Consider the following 21,055-nt stretch of genomic DNA (forward strand, 5'->3'; position numbering starts at 1 on the left):
TCAATAAAGGCACAAGAACTGTACGCAGTGCTCTACGTGTGGTCTCATCAGCACCCTGTAACGTTGTAGCATGACTTATCTGCTATCATTCTCCATCCCCCGAGAAATGAAGGCAATATTCTATTCACCTTCCAGATTACCTGTTGGCTTTTTAAGTTTCATGTACGAGGACACCATGATCCCTTTGTACAGCAGCATTTTGTAGTATTTCTCAAACCAAATAATATTTTGCTGTTTTATTTTTCCTTCCAAAGTGGATGACTTCACATTTTACCACATTATATTCCACAGGGTGTCTGTGAGTAGTGAGAAGAGCAGATAGTCACATGAAATATTGTGAAAGGATGTAGGAGCAGAGAAACACTGAGGGAATGTGATTGGTCCAGAGGAGCACAGGTAAACATGGAGAGAGAAACAGAGAAAGGCAGAGATGGAGGAAGGCCAATCCAGTGAGAGACAAACGTTCTGGGAGAATGCGATTCAGATGCCGGGGGTGCTGATCGGCTTTATTGATGGCACAGGCGAACTTGTGCTTTGGATATTCCTCCTCACTAACGTAAAATTTGCTATTTTTATTCCTTATTGGGCCCCAATTATTAAACACAACTCCACTGAAAAAATTGTGTGGATTCTTCACCGACAGGAGCTTGGTCAGGTAATTGTTTTTCACAAACATGTCTGAGTCTGTCTTCATGACGGAAACCGCTGAAGAGCAGAAACGATGAACCCATTCCATGCTCATTAACACTTTGATCGTCAGGTCGTAATAGGTGTCGGTGAAATTGCTCTGAATTATGTCCTTGTGGAGGTGATTTTCTCTCTCGATATCTGACTGGTGAGCACCATCGTAACCCAGGAGGAAATATGTACAAATCCGTCTCTCCCCAATCCGTCTCTCTTTGCTCCAGGTCTCCCGGATGTCAGGCCGTTCCTCCAGCTGCTCATGTCTCGTGGTCACCAGTATGTTCAAAAATGGAGGCTCTGTGTCGCACCGGGAGTCAGGAATCGCCAGGAAACCATTGAGTTGGCCTGAGGTGAAATCTACATCCTTCCGAACGATCCATTGGGAATGATGTACTCCTTTCCAAACCAGAATGAGTCGAACAGAAAGAGAGCTGAACAGGTGGCATCTTGCCTTCCTGGGACTCATCTGTAAGAAGGGCATCAGAATCATATAATCAGAGAAATTTAGGGCACAGAACGAGACCATTCGGCCCATCCTGTCTGTGCCGGCCGAAAAAGAGCGATCCAGCCGAATCCCACCGTCCAGCACTTGATCCGTAGCATTGCAGATTATGAGACTTCCAGGGCATATACAAGTGATTTTTAAATATGATAAGTTATTCTGCCTCTTCCACCCTTTCAGGCAGTGAGTTCCGTAACCCAACCACCATCTTGGTCAAAAAAATTCTCCTCAACTCCCCTCTCATCCTTCTACCAATTACTTTAAAACTTTGCCCATTTTTTTTGATATCTCTGCTCAGGGAGATAGGTCCTCCCTCTCCAAACTATCTATGTCCCTTATAACTTTATACACCTCAATTAAATCTCTCACCACTTGCCGCAGGCTCAGTCTGGCAGCTATGTCCTCAAGACTCGGTCAGTAATTGTGCTACCGAGCCAATCTTGGTGATTGATATTGAAGTCCCCCACCCAGAGTACATTATGTGCCCTTGCTACCCTCAATACTTGCTCCAAGTGGTGCTCAACATGGAGGAGTACTGATTCATCAGCGAAGGGACAGCGGTCGGTGGCAATCAGCAGGAGGTTTCCTTGCCTTTTTTTGACCTGACGCCATGATACTTCCTGGGGTCCACAGTCATTGTTGAGAACTCCCAGGGCCTCTCCCTCCTAAATGTATTCCATTGTGCCCCCACCTCCGGTGGATCTATTTGGCCAGTTGGACATGACATACCCAGGGACGGTGATGGAATAGTCCGGGACGTTGGATGATAGGTATTATTCTGTGAGTATGGCTTTGTTAGGTTGTTGCTGGAAGAGTCAGTGGAAAATCTCTCCCAATTGTTGGCACAACCACCCAGATGTTAGTGAGGAAGATTTTGCCGTGTTGACTGGGCTTGGTTTTTTGACTTTGCCGTGTCTGGTGCCCAGTGGTCCGATGCCGGGTGATCCATCCGGTTTTAAACTTATTATGACTTTTTTAAGCGGTTTTGTACAACTTAGTAGCTTTTTAAGCCATTTCAGGTGGCGATTAAGATTCAACCACATTGCTGTGCGTCTGAAGTCACTTATAGGCCAGACCAGGTGACGAGGCAGATTTCTTTTCATAAAGGACATTAGTGAACCTGATGAATTTTTGTGACAGTGCGGTAGTTTCATGTTCACCATTACTGATACTTGCTTTTTATTCCAGATTTTATTTAATTAGCTGAATTTAAATTCCCCAGCTACCATGGCAGGAGTTGAATTCATGTCGCCAGATCATTACCCTAGGCCTCTCGATTACTAGTCCAGTAACATAATCACTGTTCTACCGTAACCATATCCTGCGTTATTTGCATTTATGCACATGCACTCTAAACCCATCTTAGACTCCTGTAATAAATCCGACCCTGACACCTTGTGGATGGTGAAGAGTTCTTTATTGAGGTGATCAAACCAAGCACACAATAAAATAATTACAACGCTCACGCCATAATTATAAGAACGGAAAAAAATGACTCCATTCGCTTCTGAGTAGAGATGCTCGACCTGCTCGGGTGTTTCCTTCTTCTTTGAATCTTCTTCCTCTCCTACTGACCCCTTACAATCACCTGTACTTACACTGGTCTTATATTCGGTACCAGCCCGACCCTTGCACCCGGAGCCTCAAAAGGTGACGTCGTTTTTCGAACATAACAAGTCCATGAAAGATGAGGTTGATTGATTATTGTCAGATCGATGAGTGGGAGATTTGAGGGCCTTAGCTCAACAGGCTAAATTCTTTACCGCGGTGACTAAAGTACGATTGGTCGACGATGAATAGTTGATCTCTACTACGAAGCATTATCACTAAATTCCTTTACAAACATTGCCTAAATCTACAGCACAGAATTTTAGTTTTTACATTTTCATTGCCAGCAGCTTAGTAAAAATTATGTACGCATCGTATTTTCATGGGCTCTTGCTCAAACATACCCTTACCTGTCCATTCTTGCACTGCCTCACATTTGCCATCTGCTTGATCCATCCTATTTCTGAACTACCCTTTACTCGAGTGCTGTTTGTCTCTCCTAGTCCTCTGTAAACCTTGTTTCTCGTCTCCATTGTTTCATCCTGGTGCCCATTCACTTGTCAAATTCCCCACGGCTCTCGTTAACCACCCCACGAGGACATTGATCCCAGCTCTGTTGAGGTGCAACGCATATATTTTGACCAGATTCCTTCTGCCCGAGAACTGGTCCCAATGCTCTTGAAATCTGAACCCTTCCCTCCTGCACCGCTTCTCTAGCCACGCGTTTACCTCTCTGATCCTGCTTTCTCTGCCTGTTCCCTGCATCGAGTCCGGTGTTAAATGTCTGTTCACTGTACCGAGTCGTGTATTAAATGTCTGTTCACTGTACCGAGTCGTGTATTAAATGTCTGTACACTGTACTGAGTCATGTATTAAATGTCTGTTCACTTTACTGAGTTATGTATTAAATGTCTGTTCCCTGTCCCGAGTCATGTATTAAATGTCTGTTCACTGTACCGAGTCCTGTATTAAATGTCTGTTCCATGTCCCGAGTCCTGTATTAAGTGTCTGTTCGCTGTCCCGAGTCCTGTATTAAATGTCAGTTCACTGTACCGAGTCATGTATTAAATGTCAGTTCCCTGTCCCGAGTCCTGTATTAAGTGTCTGTTCCCTGTACCGAGTCCTGTATTAAATGTCAGTTCACTGTCCCGAGTCGTGTATTAAATGTCTGTTCAATGTACCGAGTCCTGTATTAAGTGTCTGTTCCCTGTCCCGAGTCGTGTATTAAATATCTGTTCACTGTCCCGAGTCCTGTATTAAATGTCTGTTCCCTGTCCCGAGTTATGTATTAAGTGTCTGTTCCCTGTCCCGAGTCCTGTATTAAATGTCTGTTCCCTGTCCCGAGTCGTGTATGAAATGTCTGTTCCCTGTCCCGAGTCGTGTATTAAATTTCTGTTCCCTGTCCCGAGTCATGTATTAAATGTCTGTTCACTGTCCCGAGTCCTGTATTAAATGTCTGTTCCCTGTCCCGAGTCCTGTATTAAATGTCTGTTCCCTGTCCCGAGTCGTGTATTAAATGTCTGTTCACTGTCCCGAGTCCTGTATTAAATGTCTGTTCACTGTCCCGAGTCCTGTATTAAATGTCTGTTCCCTGTCCCGAGTTATGTATTAAGTGTCTGTTCCCTGTCCCGAGTCCTGTATTAAATATCTGTTCCCTGTCCCGAGTCGTGTATTAAATGTCTGTTCCCTGTCCCGAGTCGAGTATTGAATTTCTGTTCCCTGTCCCGAGTCATGTATTAAATGTCTGTTCACTGTCCCGAGTCATGTATTAAATGTCTGTTCACTGTCCCGAGTCATGTATTAAATGTCTGTTCCCTGTCCCGAGTCCTGTATTAAATGTCTGTTCCCTGTCCCGAGTCGTGTATTAAATGTCTGTTCCCTGTCCCGAGTCGAGTATTGAATTTCTGTTCCCTGTCCCGAGTCATGTATTAAATGTCTGTTCACTGTCCCGAGTCATGTATTAAATGTCTGTTCACTGTCCCGAGTCATGTATTAAATGTCTGTTCCCTGTCCCGAGTCCTGTATTAAATGTCTGTTCACTGTCCCGAGTCCTGTATTAAATGTCTGTTCCCTGTCCCGAGTCATGTATTAAATGTCTGTTCACTGTCCCGAGTCATGTATTAAATGTCTGTTCACTGTCCCGAGTCATGTATTAAATGTCTGTTCCCTGTCCCGAGTCCTGTATTAAATGTCTGTTCCCTGTCCCGAGTCATGTATTAAATGTCTGTTCACTGTCCCGAGTCCTGTATTAAATGTCTGTTCCCTGTCCCGAGTCGTGTATTAAATATGTGTTCCCTGTCCCGAGTCATGGATTAAATGTCTGTTCCCTGTCCCGAGTCCTGTATTAAATGTCTGTTCCCTGTCCCGAGTCCTGTATTAAATGTCTGTTCACTGTACCGAGTCCTGTATTAAATGTCTGTTCCCTGTACCGAGTCCTGTATTAAATGTATGTTCCCTGTCCCGAGTCCTGTATTAAATGTCTGTCTCCTGCCCCGAGTCTTGTATTAAATGTCTGTTCACTGTACCGAGTCCTGTATTAAATGTCTGTTCACTGTACCGAGTCCTGTATTAAATGTCTGTTCACTGTACCGAGTCCTGTATTAAATGTCTGTTCACTGTACCGAGTCCTGTATTAAATGTCTGTTCACTGTACCGAGTCCTGTATTAAATGTCTGCTCCCTGTCCCGAGTCCTGTATTAAATGTCTGTTCACTGTACCGAGTCGTGTATTAAATGTCTGTTCCCTGTCCCGAGTCCTGTATTAAATGTCTGTTCCCTGTCCCGAGTCCTGTATTAAATGTCTGTTCCCTGTCCCGAGTCCTGTATTAAATGTCTGTTCACTGTACCGAGTCCTGTATTAAATGTCTGTTCACTGTACCGAGTCCTGTATTAAGTGTCTGTTCCCTGTCCCGAGTCCTGTATTAAATGTCTTTTCCCTGTCCCGAGTCCTGTATTAAATATCTGTTCCCTGTCCCGAGTCCTGTATTAAATGTCTGTCCCCTGTACCGAGTCCTGTATTAAATGTCTGTTCCCTGTCCCGAGTCCTGTATTAAATGTCTGTTCCCTGTTCCGAGTCCTGTATTAAATGTCTGTTCCATGTCCCGAGTCCTGTATTAAATGTCTGTTCACTGTCCCGAGTCCTGTATTAAATGTCTGTTCCCTGTTCCGAGTCCTGTATTAAATGTCTGTTCCCTGTCCCGAGTTATGTATTAAATGTCTGTTCCCTGTACCGAGTCGTGTATTAAATGTCCGTTCCCTGTCCCGAGTCCTGTATTAAATGTCTGTTCACTGTACCGAGTCCTGTATTAAATGTCTGTTCCCTGTCCCGAGTCCTGTATTAAATGTCAGTTCACTGTCCCGAGTCCTGTATTAAATGTCTGTTCACTGTACCGAGTCCTGTATTAAATGTCTGTTCACTGTACCGAGTCCTGTGTCGAATCAGCAGCAACAGGCAGAAGATTTAACGATCACTGGACCAGGCCCTGAATTTAATCCAGGGATTGGGGAAGCTCATTGACTCCTTTTAATTTCCGCTCTTCATCATTTTTCTGACTTTCTCTTTTCTGTCTCAAACTTCGTTATATTTTCCTCTCGTTCCTCATAATTTCTCATTATTTTATGTTTGTCTCTTTCCCTTGAGCTCCTTTCCCCATTCCTATCACTTCTTTCTCTTTCATTCCTTCATTACTTCGAATCACTTTCTTCCTTCTGCCTTTACCTCCTTTTCCTCTTTTTGCTTCCAAAATTTCTCGATTTTCCATTTCTCACCTGTTTCACTTTCTGTCTCCGCTCCATCTATCTCTGACACACTGTTCGATTGCTCTCGCTTTTTGTGTTATGTTCGCTTCCCTCGTCTCATTATTGTTTCCCTTTTTGCACTCACTTTGTTTCTGATTTTCTCCTTAGCAGAATATGAAGAGGATGGAACTGGCGGAAAACAGGTGTGAAGAAAGGCAACAAGGGGGAAGAAGAATGAACGAGAAGAAGCGATAGATGGGAGAGGTGACAAAAACACAGAGGGAGTGTGATAGATAGGCCGTAACATAAATACACCGAGAAACACTCAGGAAAAGGCAAGAGATACAAGAGAATGAGGGAAATATATGGAGTGAAAAGTAAAACAGAATGAGCGAGAAACGGAGAGAAAGGGGCGTTGATGTAAGAAGACAGACTAAGACCGGGAGTTAGAGAATGATAACAAAAATCACCAAACAGTAAGGGAGGTGTAAACACAGAGGAAATATGAAAAGAAACTTAGTGAGGAACAGGGAAGGGTGTACGGAAGGGAAAAAAACAAGAGAACACGAGGCAGATGGAGAGAAACAGACTGATCAGAAATACAAAAAGATCAAGAGAGACGAGAGAAAAAGCTGAGAAGTAAGCGGCCCTGTTAGTTAAAAGAAATAATAACTTCAGGAATCTTTAATAAAACCAGAATTATAAATAATCAGTTGAAAGGTAAGGAGTTTTACTGCGCAATAAATCTTCATATTTTGGGTTAAAATTCCCTCAGTTTTTTTTCATTATTGTTATTTTTTAACTGTTGTTTTGTTTCAAATATTGCAGAAACATTTCTCTGAACAACATCCCACATCCTCTAGACTAAAGCCCAGCCCTGTCTGTCTGCCTTTTGAAGAAGGCCTCACTCTGGAAGCTCCGATTTGAATTGCTCCACGAAATGGCGGAACGGACTCTTTGCAGAAGAACTCAAATGGTGCACCTGTCAATCAAAAGAGTGACGTCTCCCTAAACACAATGGCGGACCTGTCAATCATAAGAGTGAGGTCTTCCGAACACAATGGAGCACCCGTCAATCAACGGAGTGAGGTCGCCCTAAAGACAATGGCAGACCTGCCAATCAAAAGAGTGAAGTCGCCCCAAAACAGAATGGCGCAACTGTCAATCAAAAGAGTGACGTTAGCAAATAACAGAATGGCGGACCTGTCGATCAAAAGAGTGATGCGCCTAAACACAATGGTTGGCCCATCCCAGGTCACGAGCGATTCTTGCTGCAATTCAGGGGAGGGAAGACCACGGATAAATATGAGATTAATTGACTGGAAACAGGCAGTATCACTCCTGGGCTGGGCTCAGTTATTATTATAATTAATTAATTTGGTAATTAAGGTCACAGGATATTTCACCGCGCTTTTGAACTGCTCTCTGAATTTGGACTGAGTCACCGCATAAATAAATGTGTTTGTGCAGGATGATAAATTCTGAAGCATATATCCGACTTGTTGAAGGGTAAATAAAGAATCATTATAATCTAGGGGACTTGTTCCTGCAATGTTATAATATAAGAAATCTGCAACAGTTGTCAGCCACAGAAGTATGAAGCTGCCGGATATGGCGAAGAGTAAAATCACAGACTTCCTCCTACTCTCCATCACTGGGTCATTGCGATTGTCTCCCTTGCTCTGACCCCTCAGTCCCTTACGAACCCGACTGGACACTAAAATGTGTCTGACTGTCAGAGCGTTGAGCAACAAAATTAAGGTGAATGGGAGCAATGGGTTTAAAATCGTATCAATCCAGTTAAAGCTCACCCATCCGGGCTCGGTAAAAGAGCTTGTTTTTAAATTGCAGAACCATGGTAAGTTGTCGATTATCTCAACAGTTTCAAACGTCAAGTAGAAGGGAACGTCTTTCAAACAGAGCAGAATGCAGGTTGTCGCTAAAACCACAGCCGCAGTTTTCCCGGTGCAATATTTAGTTTTCAGCTTCTGGCAACAGATGGCGACAAATCGATCAAAGGAAAAAGTGACGGTGAACCAGACAGAACAGTCTATGGCTGCACGAGTCAGAACAGCGATAACACTACACACAGGGGTGATCTCCAGGAAAGATATTGGGAAATAATAATAATTGATCCGAGTTAATACTACCTCAGTGATAATGACCAGTAGATCCGCCGCTGCCATCGCCACCAGGGAGCGAATGGTGCAGGTGGAGAGACCGCACTTTCCCCGGGATAGGATCACAATCGCAATTAAATTAACTGTAAGAATAAGAAGGAAAAGGGATTGGAAATTACTGCTCAAACTCAACGGGCCATTCTCCGTGACTGAGCCCACATAGTAAGTATATGAGTTTTAGAATACTGCAGTGTTCTCAGCCCAAGCAGTTAGTACGTGAGTGTGGGGATATCACAGTGTTGTCCTGGGCCCAGACAGTAAATATGTGAGTGTGGGGATACCCAGTGTTCCCTGAGCCCAGACAGTAAGTATGAGAGTGTGGGGATATCTCAGCGTTCCCTGAGCCCAGACAGTAAGTATGTGAGTGTGGGGATATCCCAGTGTTGTCTTGGGCCCAGACAGTAAGTAAGTGAGTGTGGGGATATCACAGTGTTCCCTGAGCCCAGACAGTAAGTATGTGAGTGTGGGGATATCCCAGTGTTCACTGAGCCCAGACAGTAAGTATGTGAGTGTGGGGATATCCCAGTGTTCCCTGAGCCCACACAGTAAGTATGTGAGTGTGGGCATATCCCAGTGTTGTCTTGGGCCCAGACAGTAAGTAAGTGAGTGTGGGGATATCCCAGTGTTGTCTTGGGCCCAGACAGTAAGTAAGTGAGTGTGGGGATATCACAGTGTTCCCTGAGCCCAGACAGTAAGTATGTGAGTGTGGGGATATCCCAGTGTTCACTGAGCCCAGACAGTAAGTATGTGAGTGTGGGGATATCCCAGTGTTGTCTTGGGCCCAGACAGTAAGTAAGTGAGTGTGGGGATATCCCAGTGTTCCCTGAGCCCAGACAGTAAGTATGTGAGTGTGGGGATATCCCAGTGTTCCCTGAGCCCAGACAGTAAGTATGTGAGTGTGGGGATATCCCAGTGTTCACGGAGCCCAGACAGTAAGTATGTGAGTGTGGGGATATCCCAGTGTTGTCTTGGGCCCAGACAGTAAGTATGTGAGTGTGGGGATATCCCAGTGTTGTCTTGGGCCCAGACAGTAAGTATGTGAGTGTGGGGATATCCCAGTGTTCACGGAGCCCAGACAGTAAGTATGTGAGTGTGGGCATGTCCCAGTGTTTCCTGAGACCAGACAGTAAGTATGTGAGTGTGGGCATATCCCAGTGTTTCCTGAGACCAGACAGTAAGTATGTGAGTGTGTGGATATCCCAGTGTTTCCTGAGCCCAGACAGTAAGTATGTGAGTGTGGGCATATCCCAGTGTTTCCTGAGACCAGACAGTAAGTATGTGAGTGTGGGCATATCCCAGTGTTTCCTGAGACCAGACAGTAAGTATGTGAGTGTGGGCATATGCCAGTGTTTCCTGAGACCAGACAGTAAGTATGTGAGTGTGGGCATATCCCAGTGTTTCCTGAGCCCAGACAGTAAGTATGTGAGTGTGGGCATATCCCAGTGTTTCCTGAGACCAGACAGTAAGTATTTGAGTGTGGGGATATCACAGTGTTTCCTGAGACCAGACAGTAAGTATGTGAGTGTGGGCATATCCCAGTGTTTCCTGAGACCAGACAGTAAGTATGTGAGTGTGGGCATATCCCAGTGTTTCCTGAGACCAGACAGTAAGTATGTGAGTGTGGGCATATCCCAGTGTTTCCTGAGACCAGACAGTAAGTATGTGAGTGTGGGGATATCCCAGTGTTCATTGAGCCCAGAGAGTAAGTATGTGAGTGTAGGCGTATCCCAGTGTTTTACTCAGTCCAGACAGTGAGTATGTTAGTGTGAGGGTAATGCAGTGTTTGAAACATAGAAACAAAGAAAAAGTTACGGCACAGAAGGAGGCCATTTGTGCCACCGTGTCTATGCCGGTTGAAAAAGAGCTTCCCAGCCTAATCCCACTTTTCAGCACTTGGTCCGTAGCCCTGTAGGTTCCGGCAATTCAATTGCATATCCAGGTTCTTATGAAATGAGTTGAGGTTTTACGCCTCTACCACTCTTTCAGGCAGTGAGTTCCAGTTCCCCCACCACCCTCTGGGTGAAAAAATAAAATCCTCAGCTCCCGTCCAATCCAATTAGTTTAAATTTATGCCCCCTGGTTATTGACCTCTCTGCAAAGGGAAATAGGTCCTTCCTTTCCATTTTATCTCGGCTCCCCATAAATGTATTCACCTAAGCCTCCTCTGTTCAAAAGAAAACAACCCCACCCAATCCAATCTTTCCTTATGGCTAAAACTCTCCAAGTTCTTGCAACCACCTCGTAAATCCTCTCGTGCAATTACAGCCTTCATGTAATGTGATGACCAGTACCCTACACAGTACTAAAGTTGTGGCCTAAGCAATGATTTATACAGTTCCAGCAAAACCTCCCTGCTCTTTTATTCTGTGCCTCGGCTAATAAAGGAAAGTGTCCAATATGTCTTCTTAACCACTTTAATAATCTGTCCTGCTACCTTCAGGGATTCGTGGACATGCACACCAAGGTCCCTTTGTTCCTCTAGGCCTCTCAGTATTCTTCCATTTATTGTGTGCTCCCTTGCCTTGTTTGATCTCCCCAAATGCATTACCTCACACTTCTCCAGATTGAATTCCATTTTCCACTTTTCTGCCCACCTGAACAATCAACTGATATCTTCCTACAGTCTACAGCTTTTCTCCTCACTATCAACCACACGGCCAATTTTTGCTTTATCCGCAAACTTCTGAATCATGTCCCTTACATTAAGTCCAAAGCGTTAATATATACCACAAAAAGCAAGGGACCTAATACTCAGCCCGGCGGAACCCCACCGGAAACAGCCGTCCAGTCACAAAAATAGCTTGATTTTACTTGCCCTCTCTTTACCTTCCAAACTTCTTTTTTTAATTTCACCCCTGCACTTTTTATACTCCTCAAGGCTTTCTGTCGTATTGAGTTCTCGGTGTCTGACATAAGTTTTCTTTTTCTGCCCTATCTAACCTTGCCTGCTCCTTGACATCCAGTGGGCTTTGGATGTGGCAGCCCCACCCTTTTTCTTTGTGCAAACATGTTTACTTTGAACCCTTTGATTCGGCCCCTCGAATGCCTCCCACTTCTCTGACATTGATTTACTTCGAATAGCTGTTTCCAGTCCACGTTTGCTGAATCACTTCTTAGCTTAGTAAAACTGGCCTTTCCCCAATTGAGAACTTTTACTCCCGTTCTATATTTATCCTTTTCCATGACTATACTAAAACTAACTGAATTTTGATCACTACCACCAAAATGCTCTCCCACTGATACTCCTTCCACCTGTCCAGCCTGGTCCCAGTCAGTAAGGATGCGAGTGTGAAGGTATCCCAGTACTCTTCTGAGCCCAGATAGTAAGTATGTGAGCGTGGGGATATCCCAGTGTTCTCCTGAGCCCAGACAGTGAGTATGTGAGTGTTGGGATATCACACTGCTCGCCTGGAACAAGCAGTGGGCTTGTGGAACTTGTGGATATCCCAGTGTTCTCCTGTGCACAGCCAGCAATTGTGTGAGTGTAGGGATACCCCAGTGTTCGGCTGAGCACAGACAGTAAGGATGTGAGTGTGGAGATATCCCAGCGTTCTGCTGGGCACAGAGAATAAGCATGTGAATTTGGGGAAGTTCCAGTGTTCTCGTGAGGCCAGGCAGGGAGGATGTGGGGATATCCCGTGTTGTCCTGGTCTCAGTCAGTAATTCTGAGCGTGTGGTGTTATCTGTGTTCTCCTCATCTCGGACAGTAATTATATGAGTGTGGGCATATCCGAGTGTTCTCACCCCATACACCCGCACTTTGCGGCAGATTTACTGCACAAGGATCATGAGCTGGAACCTGAGACGATTCTTCCTTCCCAGCCCAGAGTCGCTGTGTTTAGCGTCCTAACCCTGGACCCTGCCCAAAATGGGGAATATTTTTGTTGTATATGAAAGCAAGGTCTTGTCATTTCAATGTGTAAAAAAAAACTGATCGTGCATTGTTTAAAGGAAATAGATGCAAGTGAAGTAAAATAAAACATCATGAGAGGGCGTGGAGTTTGAGCGGAACAGTAAGTAAAAGAAACTGAACCAATAGACTAGAAGTGAGGCCCCCCAAATATACCAGCGGGGGAAGGTTGTGGGTAAGTTTTCGGTGTCTGCTCTCTGGCAGGTATGATCCCATCCCCTGTGAGTTTGAGGGGAGCACAAGTTTACTGGTCTTCGGACCTGAGAGAAGGAATGAAAGGGGTAGAAATATATAAAGTTGCCAGAAAAAGTAGCAAGTCTGAGGATTGAGAACAGTTTAGAATTCAGCAAAAAGGACCAAGAGATTGATTAAGAAGGGAAACATAGAGTATGATAGCAAACTTGCAAGGAACATAAAAGTGGACTGTTAAAGCTTCTACAAGTATGTAAAAAGAGAAAGACTAGTGAAGACAAATGTAGGTCCCTTACAGTCAGAAACGGGAGAATTTATAATAAGGAACAAGGAAATTGCAGAGCAATTAAACACATACTTTGGTTCTGTCTTCACGGAAGAAGACAGAAAGAGCTTCCCAGAAATGCTAGGGAACCAAGGGACTAGTGAGAAGGAGGAAATAAATGAAATTAGTATTAGTCAAAAGATAGAGCTGGAGAAATGAATGGGACTGAAAGCCGACAAGTTCCCAGGGCCTGATAACCTGCATCCCAGAGCACTAGAAGAGGTAGCCATGGAAATAGTGGATGCATTAGTTGTTATCTTCCAAAATTCTATAGATTATGGAACGGTTCCTGCAGATTGGAGGGTGGCAAATGTAAACCCACTATTTTAAAAAGGAGGGAGAGAGAAAACAGGGAACTGCAGAGCGCTTAGCCTCACATCAGTAATGGGGAAAATGTTAGATTCTGACATAAAGAATGTGATAAGAGGGTACTTAGAAAATATCAAAGGGATTAGACAAAGTCAACATGGATTTATGAAAGGGAAATCATGTTTGACAAACCTACTGGAGTTTTTTGAGGATGTAACTGTTAGAATCGATAAGGGAGATGCAGTGGATTTTCAGAAGGCCTTTGATAAAGTACCACATAAGAGATTAGTGTGCAAAATTAAAGCACATGGGATTGGGGGTAATCAAGGGCATGGATTCAAAATTGTTTAAAAAACAGGAAACAGAGAGTAGAAGTAAACGTGTGTTTTTCGGGGTGGCAGATTGTGCCTAGTGGGGTACCGCAGGGATCAGTGCTTGGGCCCCAGCTACTCACAATGTGTATCAATGATTTGGATGAGGGAACCAAGTGTAATATTTCCAAGTTTGGTGAGGACACAAAACTAGGTGGGAAGGTGAGTTGTGAGGAGGATGCAAGGAGACTTCAAGGCGATTTAGACAAGTTGAGTGAGTGGGCAAATACATGGCAGATGCAGTATAATGTGGATAAATGTGAACTTATCCACGTCGGAAGGAAAAACAGAAAGGCAGAGTATTATTTAAATGGTTATAGATTGGGAAATGTTGATGTACAAAGAGACCTGGGTGTCCTTGTACACCAGTCACTCAAAGCAAACATGCAGGTGCAGCGAGCAGTTAGGAAGACAAATTGTATGTTGGCCTTCATTGCAAGATTTTTTGAGTACAGGAGCAAGGATGTTTTACCGCAGTTTTGCAGGGCCTTGGTGCGATCACAGCTGGAGTATTGAATGGAGTTTTGGTCTCCTTACCTAAGAAAGGATATACTTGCATAGAGCGAGTGCAGCGAAGGTTCACCACACTGATTGCTGGGATGGCAGGACTGTCGTATGAGGAGAGATTGGGTCGACTCGGCCTGTATTCACTCGAGGTTAGAAGAATGAGAGGGAATCTCACTTAAACATATAAAATTCTGACAGTGCTGGACATAATGGATGCAGGGAGGATGTTTACCCTGGCTGGGGGGTCTAGAACGAGACGGAGCATGTCTCACGGTATGGTATAGGACAATTAGGACTGAGATAAGAAGAAATTTCTTCACTCAGAGGGTGGTGAAACTGTGAAATTCTCCACGACAGAAGGCTGTGGAGGCCAAGTCAATGAATATCTTTAAGAATGAGCTCGATAGACTTCCAGACACAAAAGGCATCAAAGGGCAAGGGGAAACAGCAGGAATATAGTGCAGAGATAGAGGATCAGCCATGATCATATGGCATGGCGGCACAGTCTTGAAAGGTCGAATGGAATACTCCTGCTCCAATTTTCCATTTTTCTAATTTTTAAAATGAAAATCTGGAACGAAGTGTCGTATGTCCTCGGAGCGTCGGGTCAGAACGAAACAATGGATGAAGATTCAGATCCAGAAAAAGGGCGAGAGATCTGAGACGAGAGCAACTGAGCAATCTCAAATAATAATTGAACAATTTGATTTAACATCATGAGTATTGTTTAATGACTGCTGACTGTGATTAACTAACATGAGTATTAGTTAATTACAGTCTCCTGTCATTAAACAGCATGAGTATTAGTTAATCACAGTCACCTGTCATTAAGCAACATAAGTATTAGTTAATCACAGTCACCAGTCATTAAACAACATGCATATTGGTTAATTAGTCACCAGTCATTAAACAATATGAGTATTATTTAATCACAGTCACCTGTCATTAAACAACATAAGTATTAGTTAATCACAGTAACCAGTCATTAAACAACATGAGTATTAGTTAATCACAGTCACCTGTCATTGGACAACATGAGTATTAGTTAATCACAGTCACCGGTCATTGTACAACATGAATATTAGATAATCACAGTCACCAGTCATTAAACAATATGAGTATTAGTTAATCACAGTCACCTGTCATTAAACACCATGAGTATTAGTTGATCACAGTCACCAGTCATTTTATAATGTTGCAGATATTGAAGTGATTAATTTATTGAAGCAGTGCACTATTTATTTAACTATGAAGAGTTTACTAATTTATTATTTACTGCCCCCGACAGATCTCTGTATTATGGAAACCCAATATATTTGTTCTTCAGTAATACGTGTCTCTCCTCACAGGAACATACCTCACTGAGCTAAGGGCATGGATCGGTGCAGGTTGCATGTGTGGAGACTCTGAATCAAGTATAAGAACTGGTTGATTAAACCTTGATCAGTTACACGAGTGGGCGAATCAATAACCACAGACCAACATTCAGCCTGTGGAAAAGCAAGGTCATAAATTTGAACAGTCATGACCCACAAACTGTCAGGGCCGCATCGGGGCAAAGGGACTAATCAGCACCAACACAACTAAAGTGTTTGCAGTAACTATACATTGAGAAAGAATAAGTCATTATAAACAAACTTTGAATACTGTAAAACTGCTGTCCTGCTGTTTATCTGTTAGTAAATAGTTAACATTTGTTTCAGCTGGTGCAGTTCAATTGATATTCTGATGCCATTGGGAATCTGTGCAATGCATTGAATGGAGGGGGTTTAGTCCATCGAGAGTGAATGGGAAGAGGGTTCACTCATTGGTATCCCATATAATGGGAGTGAGTGGGAAGCGCTTCGGTCCATTGACTTTCAGTTCAAAGAGAGTGAATGGTAAGGGGTTTGACACATTGGGATTCTGGACATTGCGAGTCAATGGGAAGTGGGTTGACATATTTGGATTCTGTATATTGGGAGTGAATATGAAGGGGTTTGGTTATTGGGATTCTGTAGAGTGGGAGCGAATGGGAAGGGGTTTGGTCCTTTGGGATTCTGTACAGTGGGAGTGAATGTGAAGATGTTTGGTAATTGGAATTTTTTACAGTGGAAGAGAATGGGAAGGTGTTGTGTCATTGCGATTCTGTGCAGTACGAGTGAATGGGAAGGCGCTTGGCCCATTGGGATTCTGGTCAGCGGGAGTGAATGGGAAGTGGTTTGGTCATTGACAGTGTGTACATTGGGAGTGAATGGGAAGGGGCTGGTCCTTTGTGATTCTGTACAGTGGGAGTGAGTGGGAAGTGGCTTGGTCCTTTGGGATCCTGTACAGTGGGAGTGAATGGGAAGTGGTTTGGTTCGTTGGGATCCTGTGCAGTGGGAGTGAATGGGAAGGCGTTTGGTCGATTGAGATTCGTTAGAGTGGGACTGATTTGGAATGGGTTTGTTCCTTTGGGATACTACACAGTGGGAGTGAATGGGAAGGTGTTGTGTCATTGCGATTCTGTGCAGTGCGAATGAATGGGAAGGGGTTTGGCCCATTGGGATTCTGGTCAGCGGGAGTGAATGGGAAGTGGTTTGGTCATTGACAGTATGTACATTGGGAGTGAATGGGAAGGGGCTGGTCCTTTGGGATTCTGTACAGTGGGAGTGAGTGGGAAGTGGTTTGGTCCTTTGGGATCCTGTACAGTGGGAGTGAATGGGAAGTGGTTTGGTTCGTTGGGATCCTGTACAGTGGGAATGAATGGGAAGATGTTTGGTCATTGGGATTTTGATCAGTTTGAGGGAATGGGAAGGGGTTAGGACATTGGGATTTTGTAAAGTGGGAGTGAATGGGAAGGGGTTTGGTCATTGGGATCCTCTACATTGGGAGTTAATCAGAAGGTGTTAGGTCTTTGTAATTCTGTACAGTGGGAGTGAATGGGAAGGGATTTGGTCATTTGCATTCTGTATAGTGGCAGCAAATGGGAAGCGGTTTTGGTCATTGGGATTCTGTACAGTGGGAATGAATGGAAAGGGGTTTGGTCCTTTCGGATTCTGTACAGTGGAAGTGAATGGGAAGGGGTTTGTTCATTGGGAATATATAGAATGGGAGTGAATTTGAAGATGTTTGGTCATTTTGATTTTGTACAGTGGGATTGAGTGGGAAGGAGTTTGGTCATTGGGATTTTGTACAATTTGAGTGAATGAGAAGGGGTTTGGTCCTTTGTGATCCTGTACAATGGGAGTGAATAGGAAGATGTTGTGTTATTGTGATTCTGTACATTGGGAGTGAATCGGAAGGGGGTTGGTCATTGGAATGGTTGAAGTGGGAGTGAATGGGAAGGAGTTTGTTCATTTGGGATTTTGTACATTGGGAGTTAATGGGAAGGGGTTTGTTCATTGTGGTTCTGTACAGTTGGACTTAATGGGAAGGGGCTTGGTCTTTGGGATTCTGCGCCTTTATCAGGTTTGTATTCACTTTGATTCTATGAAGCTGGATGGAGATGAGTGATGTGTGAATGTTTCTGGTTAGAATGTGACTGGTTAGAATATGACTAGTTACGTTGTGACCGGTTGGGGTGTGACTGGTTAAGATTGTGACTGGTTCAGGTGTGACTGTTTAGCGTGTGACAGGTTAGCGTGTGAATGGTTAGGCTATGACTGGTTAGCTGATGACTGGTAAGCGTGTGACTGATTAGCGTGTGAATGATTAGGTTGTGACTGGTTAGCATTTGACTGGTTATTTTGTGACTGGTTAGCGTGTGACTGGCTAGCGTGTGACTGGTTACCGTGTGACTGGTTAGCGTGTGACAGGTTAGCGTGTGAATGGTTAGGGTGTGACTGGTTAGCGTGTGACAGGTTAGCGTGTGAATGGTTAGGCTGTGACTGGATAACGTGTGTCTGGTTAGGGCGTGACTGGTTAGCGTGTGACTGGTTAGCGTGCGAATGGTTAGCGTGTGACTAGTTAGCGTGTGACAGGTCAGCGTGTGAATGTTTAGACTGTGACTGGTTAGCGTGTGACTAGTTAGGGTGTGAATGGTTAGCGTGTGACTGGTTAGCGTGCAAGTGTAAAAGTGTACTTGTGTTCAGACAGTTTATCTCGTTACCGAGACTAGGCAGAAATTTGACAGATTTACCTTGGCCGGTTGCTTCTGGTTGGTCTGATTTCAGGATTTTGAAAGGATTGTGTGTAGACCGCAATATGGCAGATTGGAGTCGTTGAGGCGACTAGAATAGATGTATTTAAGCGGAAGCTAAATGAACACATATGGGAGAAATGAATAGAAGGATATGCTGATCGGGTGAGATGAAATAGGAAGGGAAGATGCTCGTGTGGATTATAAACACCGGCATGGATTTCTTGGGCCGAATGGTCTGTCCCTGCGCTGTAGATTCGACGTAATTCTAGGCAATAAAACAACATCATTCATACTGAAGCCCAATAGGAGGTTAAATGAAGGCAGCGGAATGATAGTGAATATTGGAGGTCCAGGTATGACTCGAGGATTATTTCTGAGAAAGGAGGAATTAATACCCAATCTAAGTCTGCACCCTCCCTCGATCACTGAGTGAAATACAGACATAGTTTGGCAGTCTCTTCAGGCTCAAAATTAGGCATCACAGATGCGACCGAGCAGCACCAGATAAGATAAATCGAGGGAGAAGGAAAGTGAGGACAAAATTCACAGATGCATCAATGCTTCAAGACCAGAGGAATCAGAATCAGGAGTATCATCGGGGAACTTTAGTATTGACACGAGGAAGTGTTTCTTAGGACCAACATTGATAAACAGTTGACAGATATTCATAGTAATAAATGATCACTGGGGTCAGGTCTCCCACTCCGGTTAATGACCCACAGTCAGTATAATTGTACACTGACAGATACTCCCAATAATACATGGTGACTGGGGTCATGTCTCCCACTCCTGTTAATGACCCACACTCACTATAATTGTACGCTGACAGATACTCCCAGTAATACATGGTCACGGGGGTCAGGTGTCCCACTGCAGTTAGTGACCCACACTCAGTATAATTCTGCACTGAAAGATATTCCTAGTAATAAATGATCACTGACGTCAGGTGTCCCACTCCGATTAGTGACCCACACTCAGTACAATTATACACTGACACACACTCCTAGTAATAAATGATCACTGGGGTCAGTTGTTCCACTCCGGTTAGTGACTCATACTCAGTACAATTCTACACTGACACACATTCACAGTAATACATGGTCACTGGGGTCAGGTGTCCCACTCCAGTTAGTGGCCCACACTCAGTACAATTCTACACTGACACACACTCCTAGTAATACATGGTCACTGGGGTCAGGTGTTCCTCTCTGGTTAGTGACCCACACTCAGTACAATTCTACACTGACACACATTCCCAGTAATAAATGATCACTGGGGTCAGGTGTCCCACTCCGATTAGTGACCCACACTCAGTACAATTCTACACTGACACACACTCCTGGTAATAATTGGTCACTGGGGTCAGGTGTTCACTCCAGTTAGTGACCCACACTCAGTAAAATTCTGCAGTGACAGACGCTCCCAGTAATAAACATCCCCGGACATTTGACAGCACTGAATGCAGCTTCAAATTTCCACAACCATCCACTGAAGGTAATAATTTGATCCTGCAACTTAACCATGAGACTTCAGCTGAAATATTTATATTGAGATAAGGTAAGGATCGTGAACAAATATGACATCTGATTTATTGAAATGATATCACTGTACCGCTAACTGTGTAATGCTCACCACTAGACCAGCATATAACTTTATCAATTACAGAGTAAAACCAGAGGACAGCTCACTCAGAGATTCACACAACTTAAATGGTGATATTCGCTTACCAGGCACACCAATGACGGCAAGGATCATGTAGTATATTTTCTCGACGCTGTAAAGTGTTGCACCCATTTTCAGTGTGAAGTGATCTGTCCCTTCGTGCTGCAGGCAATCTCTTTGATTTAAACTCTGAGGCGATACTTTCCCAGAGCCTTTAATTTATATCCTGTGGTATATTCACTGGGGACTTGAGGTTGCAGCATCGTTCAAATTAGTTTTACTTATCTGAACAAACAGGTTGCTACAGCCGATCTCAGTCCCTATTGTGAGAGAATACATTTCGTGCTGGGATTGAATTGGAAAACCCAAAGACTGCACAATTTTGATAATATTAATTAACTAATGAAAATTATTAGCTGTATTCTGAGAGCAATGATGGTGTTCCTTCATCTCGATCTCATATTGTTTTGGTGAGGTCCTTCACTCAGCTGTGTTCATTCAGTAATTAAATTTCAAATGTTAGAGTGTCCTTCTCAGGGCTGTTCTACTCAATTCTGGGATGTGGGGTACTCTTCAAACTGTGGTTACCGGATTAAAGTGGGATATTGAGGGCAGGAAACAAACAGTTGACCAGACATCGATAGACATTGAGGGCTGAGAACAGTCTTCTGACCGGACATCGGTAGACATTGAGGACTGGGAACAGGCTGGAGAACGGACATCAAAAGACAATGAGGGCCGGAAACATGCTACAGACCGGACATCGATGGGCAGCGAGGACTGCGAACAGGCTACAGACCGGACATCGATAGGCAGCGAGGACAGGGAACGGGGTGCAGACAGGACATCGATGGGCAGTGAGGGCAGCGAACAGGCTGATGACCGGACATCGATGGGCAGTGAGGGCTGTGAACAGGCTGATGACCGAATATCGATGGAGAGTGAGGGCTAGGAACAGGTTGCAGACCGGACATCGATAGAAAGTGAGGGCTGGTAACAGACTGCTGACCTGATATCGATTGAAAA

General features: G+C 44.1%; 1 protein-coding gene across 1 annotated transcript; it reads right to left on the reverse strand.

Moving 5' to 3' along the window:
* Positions 1-7,823: 7,823 nt before the first annotated feature.
* On the reverse strand, positions 7,824-20,161 carry LOC137308155 (probable G-protein coupled receptor 139). The gene is made up of 2 exons (XM_067977040.1): positions 20,095-20,161; positions 7,824-8,800 (listed from the first exon to the last, which is right to left on the reverse strand). Exons 1-2 carry the CDS (start codon positions 20,159-20,161, stop codon positions 7,824-7,826), a joined length of 1,044 nt encoding a protein of 347 aa, XP_067833141.1.
* Positions 20,162-21,055: the final 894 nt, after the last annotated feature.

Source organism: Heptranchias perlo, unplaced genomic scaffold (assembly GCF_035084215.1).
Source record: "Heptranchias perlo isolate sHepPer1 unplaced genomic scaffold, sHepPer1.hap1 HAP1_SCAFFOLD_122, whole genome shotgun sequence".
Taxonomy (NCBI): domain Eukaryota; kingdom Metazoa; phylum Chordata; class Chondrichthyes; order Hexanchiformes; family Hexanchidae; genus Heptranchias; species Heptranchias perlo.

Coding starts and splice junctions, on each gene's coding strand:
- LOC137308155 (XM_067977040.1), bottom strand. CDS start 20,161: ATGGGTGCAACACTTTACAGCGTCGAGAAAATATACTACATGATCCTT. Junction 8,801..20,094: donor TGCCGTCATTGGTGTGCCTG/GTAAGCGAATAT, acceptor ATGTGGGCTCAG/TCACGGAGAATGGCCCGTTG.